Here is a 12,398-nt window from a genome sequence, read left to right on the forward strand (position 1 = left end):
TTACTTTGCATGTGTAATAATTGAGGCCCAAGTGGGGCACACGGGCCAAAGACTGGAGGACTCACACGCTGCCGAGGCAATATCCAGGTACTCAGTATTATCAAAGCAGAACTTCACATTCCCCTTAAGATTAACAACTGTCACATACCAAGCCATGCAACCCCCTCCAGCATGTCTCAATAAGGTATTATTTTCAACTTATACTTAAAATACTTCTTTCATAGCACACAGAATGGAATCAAGATAACTACATTGTATTCCCCACGATTGTCACTTTCAAACCTAAGAAGAAAAATTCAATTGACTTATCCTGTCATCTTAATATTTACATACACTGAGCCTTAGTCAGTCACTACATACAAAATGCTTCATACCATATAGCGATCTTCCTGTGACATAATGCAGCTACCACAATGAACGCTTTATCATTTGTTACCTTACCTACTGTTGAATTTCTCTGGGTGTTTTTCTCTCATGATGTGAAATCTGTGTGCGATGGAGGCATCCTAAGGGAAGAAAATGGGAAACAAAAACAGGACAGTTTAAGATCTGATTATCTTGTGGAAGTACAGATTCAAATAGAAATAATATTTTAAAATTAACTTTTCTTCACAATATTGTGGTCAAGAAGATGTTCTGAAATTAGGCCAAAATGTATAATCCGCATAAATTCTGTGCAAGTTTAATTTATTCATTCATTTCATGACTGCTTACTTGTTATATTTGCATCTAAATATTTATTTGCATTTAATTAATGTATTTCATTACATAACTGATTTTGGCCCCATGCTCAAAGTATATTTGTGCACATCAGGATAAATTTTCAATAGTAATTAGAAATATGGTTAAACAAGAGTTAGAAGGGCGACCCCAGGGAAGAAATGATCAAGTACAGATGCTCCTAGTTCTTTGAGATCAGTTATGGGTAAAAATACAATGTGAGTGTCCCTTTCTAGCAGAGGGAAGGGCAATATTTGACTTCAGAGTTTGTTCAGCGTGTCTCAGATGTGGAATTCATAACTATTTATACCTCTAGCAACTTTCTGAAATATTTCCCGCTTACCTTGTTTAATGGGAGAAAACAATAAAGGGGAAAATTTATTTTTCGACAATTGCCTCTGACACCCCAAGTGTATCAGATTTGAATCCTAATGAATATCTCTTACTTTAAGAAAATGCATTCCGAGTTTTTCTGTGAAGACAGAAATCACCCTGACTGTGTGAGATTGGTGGGAAATTGTGATCCAAGCTTTTTAAGCACATGCTGCTCTAACTGACTCTGGTTAACCTTATTATTCCAAATAAGAAGATATTTTCCATTCTTCATCCACACATGATTCATCACTCAAATGAGAAACTAATATATTTATCAGTTATCTCAATAGAAAAGGGCTACTGTTGTGATTAACTGTTAATTTTGTTTCAGAGTAGAGAGAGGAGAAAAAGAAAATCAAGCACAAAGGAAATAAAGAAGTTGTGTATTTGAAAGAATCTTAGAAACACTAATCAAGGATTAGAAGTCTAATGAATGAAATGAAAAAGCTAATGTGCTTACTCACGCATAACAAAGCGTGAGGCACAAGAGAGGGACCGGAGCCCACTGCAGATGGCAGAGAGTTGCTTTTTTCTGTAAAAGAGAGAGTTACTGTATGTTTCTATCCAAATATCTGATAGTCTAAAATTTTTCAGGTGATTGAATTAATCCACAAATGAGAAGGACAAAAAGAGATAAATAGATGTATATAGATGTAACTTTTATAATGAAAGTCACCAAAAAATTACTCTATGGTTTGATAATGTAAGACATAATTTTATAATATATGCATAGTCAACTTCCTGGTTCGCTGGGAAGTATGAATTTCAAGAGGTTCACATTCACAGCCCAATACCTTTAAAAATTAGCCAGAGAATTTCTTTTTTAAATCCTAATAAGTCAGAAACATTTTAAGATATAACATTGTCTTATAGTGGTATGGAATTACATAAAAAATCTAGACTGGGCTATGTATGGTATATACGTAGCATAATCATTAAGTTTTAAAAAAAGCATTCACCTCAACTTTACCCCAAATCTGGTGCAAAATCAATTTTGAATACCTTCTAATTACATGCCTACATCCAGCAGACCAGTCGAATAAAAGCAAAGAAATATGAATCAGGTAATAACAATGAAGGATCAATATTGATTACCCAAAGAGAGACTATCATGGAATTTATTTCTGCTTGAAAGTTTATTTCTGCTAATTTGGGGGAAATTTTTTTAATAGATTGTATAGTATAATTTTCTTTACATGTGTATCTTTTTACAATAATATATATCTTCCTTTCCAAAAGACCATAAACAGGACAGAAAAAGTGAGAGAAAAGAGGAGAGGAAAGTAAAGAAAAGAAAGAGATATCAAAAAACCAGTGAATACACTGAACCATAACTGTGTAAACTGCTAGAAATATAGAATAACAAATAGCCAACGATAAACTGAATATTAGCTCTATCTCCAAGAGACTCAGGCAATAGATCATTTAGGAAAGGGGTGGAGAGGGGATAAAAACCTAGCCTGAAACACTGGCAGGCTTTTTACTCATGCTGAATGGGCTCCACCACCAAAAAAGAGTCGAACTGCCCACTACAGGATTGATAAGGAACAATGACGGCAGCAGGTGTTCATTTGGATTAGAATTCAGCCCAAATTCACGAGGGGCCCTGTGTCTTTGGCATTGCCCAATGGGCTTGAAAGAATACTGGCAAAAACTGCAAACTTATCCAGCCGCCATCTTTCAGGGATACTTAGACCCTCTAAGAGAGATTAAACAACGGAAAGCTAAAATGGCATTTTTTAATACATTTTACCTCTTTACTTTATGCACTGTAGTTTTTAGGGAACAGAAATTCAATAGGCACCTCTTCAATTTCTTAGAATGGAGGAGTTATGAATCTAGACAGAATTTCCACTTCCAAGCCTGAGAGATTTATTATCTTTAAAAAAGGATACTGGTACTCCTTGAAAGTATGATGATGGAGTTAATGAGACTGTATAGGAATTGGAACACTCTGTGTACAGCTGGGATGTTCCCATATTTTATATACATATCAGAATTTCCTTGAAGAAAAAGCGATGCTAAAATATGGCTATATTGCATAAATTTGAAATACATATTTATTGACTCAAACAGATCTTATTCTTTCCTGAACTTATAATTTTTTGTAAACTAATTAAAAATCATATTTAAGAGGTAAAAATAAAATATACCAATTTTATTCAAGCAAAACAAGTTTAAACTTCACTGTAAAAAAGGAAACAATCATTTTGTTTGGTATATATTTATCCATATTCAAATACATCTATACCAAGGAATCAGCGTCTAAGCCAGATCTTTCTCAAATACTCTTTCACTGATATTTTTCTGAAGAGTTTTATTTTCTCTTCCCAAATAGGCTTACTTTTTAAAATAAAATTTCCCTAAATCTCTGAAGTTGCATTTTAGGATATTACTTTTAAAAGCTTAATTATTTTCTGCTAATTACATACATTTAAAATTAAGAAAGCATACTATAAGTGCTTAATACCTGAGCCTATAGCAAATTCTGTTAAGAGAAGGAGATTATTCATACTAAGGTTTTTACTGAAATATAAACATATCTGTTTAAATATTGCCATAAGTACTATGTCTTTTATTCCATTTTAAAAATCTTTCACAAATGTCTTTATAAAATTTTTCAGATAAATTATTTTAATTTTTAGTTATTTCACCATATTAAATGCCTTCTCAATTTCATTCTATTGCAAAATATATTGTAAATTTAGCCAATTAAAAAGGAATATCAAAGAGTTATTCCAAAATGCAATTGGAGAATTTTAAATTAAATCTCACATGTTATCTGAGTTTTCATGGTTGAAATAATTCAGTTCTTTCCTATTTTGGAGAGATAAATTTTAATATCTCCTTGTGTGCAAGCTTTTTACTTTTAATAATTGCAATTTGCAAACACATTTCAAAAGCTGAAGTTTTTGGTGTCTATTTCTTGTTTATTTTATTAAAGTTTCCTGGTGATTTTGTTTTGTTTTCTTTTTTTTTTTTTTTTTGAGGTATTATCACATGCAAAAAAAGAAAAAAAAAACACCATTTTCAAGTGTGGAATTCAATGAGTTTTGGAAAAGGTGTACAATCACCACCATCTTTGCGTATGCTTTTGTCCATTCATATTTCTTACTGTATGGACTACATATTTAAGTTTTATCCATCTAATCTACGTATATTATACCAACGAGGTTGAAGACTGGGTTTTAATATTTATTGGATATTGTCCTTTAAAATTTTGCTTAGATTTTCATTTCTGCCATTTTCCGATCTTGAAATAAGAATGATATTCATAATACCTTCTGTGCTATGAAGAAATGGTGTTCTAATGTCTGGAAGCTACATAGAACTGTGCCTGGCATATAGATAGCAAGACAATGACTGTTACTGTTATTACTATAGAACTAGACTTAGGTTTTTCAGATTCATATTATTTTCTTCTTTGGTTTTTGAGATAGTAAATCAAATAAACTGCATAATCCTTAAGATGAAGCACATGGAGTAAGTTCTGCTGTGGTATTCAAAATGTTGTGGATTTTAGAAAGGTCATATTATGCATTCTGATAAATTATGTAACAAAACTAAAAGGGTCAGGAATAGCACTTTGTAATTAAACTTCACATAAAGATATTCGCACTAATACATACGAATATTGACTCAAAGAAGGATAAGTTCACATTTAAGGGGCTAACTGTAATCAACAGTTACAGTACAAATACTGCACTTTGTAACCCTACAAAGAGCTTGTCAGTTCAGGTTACATTTCTTACCAATTAAAATCTGAAAATTTTGTTTCTCACAGCTTTGTTAGATTGAGATTTTACATGACAGAGTGCGGTTCTATAATGCATTCCTCATTTGTAATAAGCAATCTTTGCCTCAATGTACTATTTATGTAAGGCACAGTTTTTAACCTGTTAATATTTATTTAAGAAAATTACAATAGTAGCCACAAGTGTGATTATTTCATGGGCAGATTTTATCACATATTTTATATCTATTGTGCTGGATTGGTAGAGAGTCAGAAGGTTTTATTCTTTATTTTCCAAAATAGTTAATAATGTATGGAATTTATTTCTACTTTGAAGTTTTTAAAGAATCATTTGTGAATTGTTGTGGCACTTTTTAGAGGAATTAAGTTTGCTTCATTTTTTAACTTTTGTGATTGACTTAGACTTTCTATCTCCATTTAAATTAATTAAGATATCATTTTTAGGAAGTCATTGGTAGTGGGCTAAATGATATCCCTTCAGTTATGTCAGGTCTTAATCCCTAGGACTTGATAAATTTTTTCAGATATGAACAAGTTCATGTTTTGTACCTTTCTACCCTGCACTTTCCTTTTTTTCACTATAGATGTATCTACTACTTTCATATAATGCTTTTTTTAACACTGTGTTTTGAAAGCAGATAAGTTGTTTTCTGGTCCACAAATGGAAAAAAAAAAAATTTACTCTAAAATGAATCATACCAGTGCCACCCATATTTGATTTAGATGATGAGATTTGGGACTTGGACCTGAAGACATTTAGATGAGATTTTCTACTTGAGTGGATGACGTAAAGGATTGAGACATTTGGGGTGTTGGAACGAAGTGAATGCATTCTGCACACAGTAAAGACATGTAAGACAGTAAGACAGTAATGACATGAATCTTCAGGCACCAGAGGGCAGAGGTAGGAGGATTTGTGGTGACCCCCAAATATATCAAGTCCTAATCCCTAAAAATTTTACCCTATACCCAATAATGGTAAAAGTTTTGCAAACATGATTACATTAAGAATTGTGAGATGAGGAGATTATCCAGGTAGGACCTAAATGTCTTCACAAATGTCCTTCTGAGAGAGAGAGAGATGGAGAGAAAGAGACACACACACAGAGAAAGTGTGTGTGAGAGCGAGAGATTAGGCAAACAGAATAGGAGGCCGCAATGAGAGGAAGAGACTGGAGTGGTGCAGCCATGACGCAAAGCTTGCTGAAAGCCACCAGCAGCTGAAAGTAGCAAGAAATGTTTTCTCCCATAAGGCCTCTGGAAAGAGCACAAAGCTGCTGACCCTCAATTTTAGTCCTGGGATACTAAATTTGGATTTATGATCCCTTAAACTGTGTGAGAATACCTATGTTATGTTTTAAACCACTACCAAGGTTTTGGTGATTTATTACAGCAGGGATGGGAAAATTACATTATTAAAGTAGGTTTTCTTAAGAAAAGCATTATTTTATAATAATTATTTTTTTCTGAATCCACCATTATTTTTATCCTCTCACTTCAAATGCACCTTATATTCTGTATTTAACATGATGTTTATAATTTATAATTTGGCAAAAAGGCATATAAAGAATTGGAAGAGGCATTGCAAAGTCCAATGGAGTTGATATATATATATATATATATATATATATATATATATATCTCCATAAAATGGGCATAAAACAAATAGTAAAACTCTGGAGAAAAAAGATTACTTAACCCTAGATACTACTGCTGAGTTTCTACTTAACGTTGCATTGAATGTCTTTAGTAATACAATAGATCAAGAATAAAAGCGCAAGCTCTATGTATTATATAGAAAATTTAAAAATTCTACCATTTATGGGTCATATGTTCTGTATAGAAAATCAAAAAATCAAAGAAGAAATAAATTAAGAAAATAGTTTCAACAGTTATCAAGACATAGGAATAACAATCAAAAATTAGCATTGATCATGCTAAAACACAGTAATCAAAAATGTCATTTAGAATGGGAACAATAATTCTAAATATCTAGGGAAATAATCTACTAATTTGAGTCTTATAGTAGAAAATAATAATTACTGAAGGATAAAAAAAATAAGTGGCAGTGTCTACTATCCTGGGATGGTGCAAATTCTTTAGAATGAGAGCATAAGTGAAGTACCTGAACATTTCTCCTTCAGGTTGTATTTTCTTTCTTTCAGAATTCATGTGTGTGATTTTATAGGAACACAGAAGCATCAAATTGTATATCTCAACTTTGTCTGTTGTGAATACCTCAGATGATACCTACTGTGTATGTCTGTTCCTTAGCTTTGAAGTACACTGCTTAAAAAACTAGGGTATTTATCAAATAAAAATTTAGAGATTTGAAGAAATACATGACTGAGAGCAAGATCATATGCCTTAGAATAAAGCCAATTCTGAGAATAGTACATAGGGTTGGCTGAAAAATAAATATGAATTCAAAAGTAGAATTCATATTCATTTTTTTTTTTTTTTTGCAGTTTTTGGCCAGAGCTGGGTTTGAACCTGCCACCTCCAGCATATGGAACTGCCACCTTACTCCTTTGAGCCACAGGTGCCACCCTAAATAGGTTTACTTTTATAAAAAGGAGTCTTTACCTGCAAAAAGCAGGCTTCAGGTGAATTATTTAATTTCTCTGGTATTTGCTAATTGGATCATGGAAAAAGTTATAATTATAATTCAGTGTAAACCATTACTGTCAAATTTTATAGTTCTCTTTAATTTTTCTCCAATCATTCAGCAATTGGACATGGCTACTCCACTCTGTATGACTGTGCAGCAGAGGGCAATGAAACTTGGGTTACGTGTGAGATAAGGCCTGTCTCCATTTTAGCATCTTTCCAAGTCCCTCCTATTTATGAAAAGACCCTTGGGAAAGTGGTAGCTTTATAATGAGTGAAGGGAGAGCAGGTATCCCATCAAAAACAAATGATGGACTTTAACCTAAAAAATACACTATTATAATTGGAGGATTGTTTATCATTTTAAAAAGACTCAAAAAGTATGTGCAAAACCACATAAAGTCATACAAAATAATTAATTCCAAAGGGAAAAAGTGAGGGGTTAGGTATCAGACCCAGAAGGAAATAGTTACACAGAGAAAATGGCCTTGAGAGGAAAAGACATTCACTCCAAGATGACTTTTTATAGAGGTATCTAGGACTATCAGAACTCAAATATGACTTTTTTCCCTCCTAATTGCTGTTGGGGATTTCAGTTAGCTAAGTCAACCAGAAACAAGACTGGGCAAGGGAACTCTGATGTCCTTGATGCAGGACACTGTCCAGGTAGAAAGCAGGATGGAGAAGAGCAGAGCAAAGATCTAGAGAGGCAAACAGAAGCAAACAGTAAACAGGGGTCACAGCTCTTGAGATCCAATGCTTACAGCAGAATGGAAAGGTATGTGTACACAGAAGTATAAGAAGCATTAGTAACAAATCTATGGGATAGAGTTGATAAAATAATTAAAGTGGCTACTGGAGTATCAGTACAATTTAAGATATATACATATATGTGTGTGTGTATATATATATAAATACATAAATGATAAATAAAATTCTTATTATGAAATAAATGCTAAACGTTCTCATTCAAAAAAACACAACACTTGAAACTGAGTTTTCTCAGAAAATGAAAATGTAGTTGCCATTTTTATCAAAAAGCACCCTAAAAGCTTAGATTTACGTATTGGCAGTATAGTGTATACACAAAAAATTTGGGGGGCTTATGAAAGAATTATGTATCTCAAATAAATATATTTTCCACTACGAATTATGTATCAAATTTTATATTTAAATTTAATGAAGATCAAAATGTTTCATCAATCTATATTTTAATCCAGATTAATCTTTTTTACATTTATTATCTGTAATGGCAAGAATCATTCTGTTAAGTAACACATGCCCTATATGTAATAGTCCTCAGTGTATATAGGACTACTCATTTTCCATGGAATGAATCCAGACTGCCAAGTGGTAGTTGTGCTTTCTGATCTGTTTATAATTTGTTTCTTTTCTCTTTCAACATTTTCGACTCTTTAATATTCATGTCTTGCTGCAAACAAGATGTCTGTCCCTAGCAGTTTCCTCCTGTTGAATGGATTTTAATTTTCACTCTGTGAAAGAATTTTCTACCTATGAGATCTGGCCATGAAGTCTGTGAACTTGACACTGTGCCCTTACATTGGCAGCACTATACAAACAACTCAGTAAGTTGTCACAACCTTGGTATATCAGTACCTCATAGCTGCATTGGTATCAATGTGTGTGAGTATCTTACTGAGTAGTGTTCATTATTGCTGTTATGTGTTTTTGTGTGCCATCGTGAGAAGGACAGATTTTGAATTACAACAATGAGCACACATTTGCAAATTTCTTATTAAATTTTGATAGAGTGCAAGTAAAACCAGGGACATGTTAGTCCAAGTTGATAGGGATAAAGGAGATGAAGAAAACAGCAGTGTACAAATAGATTACATGTGTTTCTCTGGGGAGAGAGAGCATCACTGATGAAGAGAGTCAGGGTGGCAAGTGATGAACAGAACTGACAAATCATTGAAAAGATCCATCAAACTCTGTGTCAGAACCATTGGCTGAATTTGAGAAGCATAGCAGTCTAAGTGAACATGTATAGAGAAATAGGAAAATCTTAGCAGAAAACAACAAATAAAAAATATATTTACTACCTGTAAATAGAAATGGCAGTGGATCTCAAAGGTAAAGGAGGAAATAAGCCTGCATGTAAGTCTGAGAAGTTCCTTGTAAAACTATATTTGGGCAGGGAACAGCAGGCTGATAGTTTAGAACTAAAACTAGAACTTATATAATTTTCATGATATGTAAAAATATGAAAGCAAGACTCTATACTATCCATTAATCAGTAAATGTCAATAGTGTTGACGTTGCACCAAGAATAATGTGGAGATTGCAATTACATAGTTTTTATTCTATTTTATCTCCTTTGTAAATATGCACGGTAAATATTGTTTTAGGGAGAAATCTGAGGCTTAATTGGTTTATATAACTCAGTATAAATCATCAAGCTGTAGTAGCCAAAACATAACCAGAATATTTGTGCCTCGTACATGTAAACACTGAGTCGTCTCATAGTCCACTGTCTCTAAAGGTTATATCTTAAGAATTCCAAAAAGATTCTAACTTATTATAGAAATGATTTCCAAAATATGATTATATTCTTTATATCTGAAAAAGAATCAATAGTGTGATTACTTTCAATAAGATATCTCAAAGTGACAACAGATAGCATATTTATTTGACTCTCTTTTCACCTAGGCAGCCATGTGCCCAGCTAAAGAACAAAGAAATCCTCAATTCCCTAGTTTCCTTTGTAACTAGAAATGGTTATGTAGATAGACTATAGGTTCCCTTCACCAACATCATCTTGCTCACAGGAGAGCATGAATGTATTTCCACAAAAGTACAACAGATTTTTTTGTGAACCCAAGAATAAAAGCCATTGCAGAGAGATACAAAGGGTAAAAAAGGAGCCCAGTGCTCTAACCCAACTCGGAGCTGCTCTAACAGCTTCTAAGATATTTCCTCCACTTGTCCTACCCAAGAAAAGAAGCCCACAGTTTGTGTCTTTGCTGTTTCTCCAGGAAGACAAACAAAATCCTTACTGAAACATAGGTAATCATTTCTCCTCCTCTGAGAATACAGTCTGCTAATTCTGTAATGGTGATTTCTACATTTTTTTCTCTGTGGTTAAAATCAGAAAACTTTATACAGAGCTTCCTGTTTTCTAAATGATTGTCTGGTAAATTATACATTTTGATCTCATTCATTTTGTTAAATTAGATTTTACCTTTAAAATAAAACAGAAGCAGGGAATATGTTAATATTTCTATTTTAGAAAGAAAATAGCTGTTTTTAAGGGACTTTTCTGAGATTAAGCTGTTTGCCAGTATTGAAACTGAATTTGGTCTTTAAATCCCTAATCCAGGATTCATGGTGTTTCCTCCATACCTACCTAATCATCCCCATTCTTTATTTCAACATTTATTGCTGTTAATTCCATCGTCATCCTGTATTTTCTGAAACAATATATATTTTTTGAGAAAACCAGGAGAAGCTGCTTGTATCCATAATTATATTCTTCACCTAATGGAAGATTTTATGTAATTAATGATGTAGTTCCTACGGGGTCTTAGAAAGCAAAATGATATACAGTGGTCCTACTTAAATGATGAACAGCATTTGTACTTATTCTTTGTTCTCAAGAATATTGTTTTAAATGTCCTTTTACATAATCATAGTAATTAAAGAAAATAAAATCAGTAAATTAATAGCTTGAGGCTCTAATTAGAGACTTCTCATTTATCTAGCTTAAGTTAGAAGACTTGAGTCCAACATCCTTTACCTTATGCCTTAATGGTGCATAGAACATCATATGGAGTGAGGAAAGCACGCTCTCATTAGTAAACTAGCCTTCAAAAGGGAATAAAGACCTGTGGCATCATTTTCATAGATGATTAATATTGAATTTGCAAAAGATTACAGAGATGAAATTACTATGCTTTGCCATTCGTATGATTGTGTAGGTGGTTATATATTGATTTCATAGTAGTATCGAGTACATTGGATACCTTTTTTTCCACTCTTGGGGTACTTTACTAAGAAGAAAACATAACTATAGTCCATAAAGTGGAAGGGAAGAGGAGAGAGAGGGGTGGGGAGAGGGGATATGGGAGAAGGACGGGTATTTGGGGGGACATCACCTAATGTGCATGATGCAATGGTACATTTCAAAACTATTAAGAAATGAGCATAACTGTGATGGATGTGTTACTTGGTTCAATATAAACATTTCACATTGTATATTGAAGCAATACCCTGAACCCCATAAATGCATCAATGTACAAAGTTATGATTTAATAAAAAATAATTATTTTAAAAAAGAAATTAATATGTTATCGATATAACATAAAAATGAAAATCTTATCTGGCTAGAAACATATGTAAGGGAAAAAAAAGTATAATGGAAAACAGCTTTTCTTAATCTTTGCTTTTACTACCCCCAAATGGGGCTCTCATTAATCTATTGGTAATGTCCCTGTGGGTAGTCGGGACAGGAGCAATACTCTCAGCGGGTTTCACACCCTGGGTGGAAGCAGATGTCTGTGGGGGGACTAGCGGAGCTGTAGTCTATGACAGAGGAGATGCTTGAGCTTTAAAACCCCGAGGGAAAACAAACAAAAAAAACAAAGGAAGAATATATATTGGACATTGTTTTACCAATATTTAAAATATTCACTCATGTTAGGCACGGAAAAATATTTTGAATTGGTTGTAAATACATAAATACAGTTATCACATTTATCAGTGTGAAATAGACGGTAGGCGCATGCAGAAGTAATGGACAATAGACATATTGTCCATATTAATTTTATCTCTGTAATCTTTTGCAAATTCAATATTAATGTTTCATACAAATCATGAATCTCCCCCTAACGTGTTCCTGGAAAGTCTGTACATGTATTATGTAGACACAAAATCTTAAACTTCTAAATATCACCCACGTCTCTTCCTTGAGCAGGCATCA

General features: G+C 33.1%; 1 protein-coding gene across 6 annotated transcripts in view; it reads right to left on the reverse strand.

Annotated features, from left to right (window-relative positions):
- The window catches only part of DGKB (diacylglycerol kinase beta), a 694,453-nt gene that overhangs the window by 297,227 nt on the left and 384,828 nt on the right, over positions 1-12,398 (reverse strand). For all 6 annotated transcript variants that reach the window (XM_003782718.2, XM_012811488.1, XM_023519015.1 and 3 more), the window contains one exon: positions 442-506. In XM_003782718.2, the coding sequence (XP_003782766.1) occupies positions 442-506 (65 nt within the window). The remainder of the gene's footprint in view (positions 1-441; positions 507-12,398) is intronic.

The sequence above is a fragment of the Otolemur garnettii genome, unplaced genomic scaffold, assembly GCF_000181295.1.
Source record: "Otolemur garnettii isolate 467f Iridium unplaced genomic scaffold, OtoGar3 scaffold00005, whole genome shotgun sequence".
Taxonomy (NCBI): domain Eukaryota; kingdom Metazoa; phylum Chordata; class Mammalia; order Primates; family Galagidae; genus Otolemur; species Otolemur garnettii.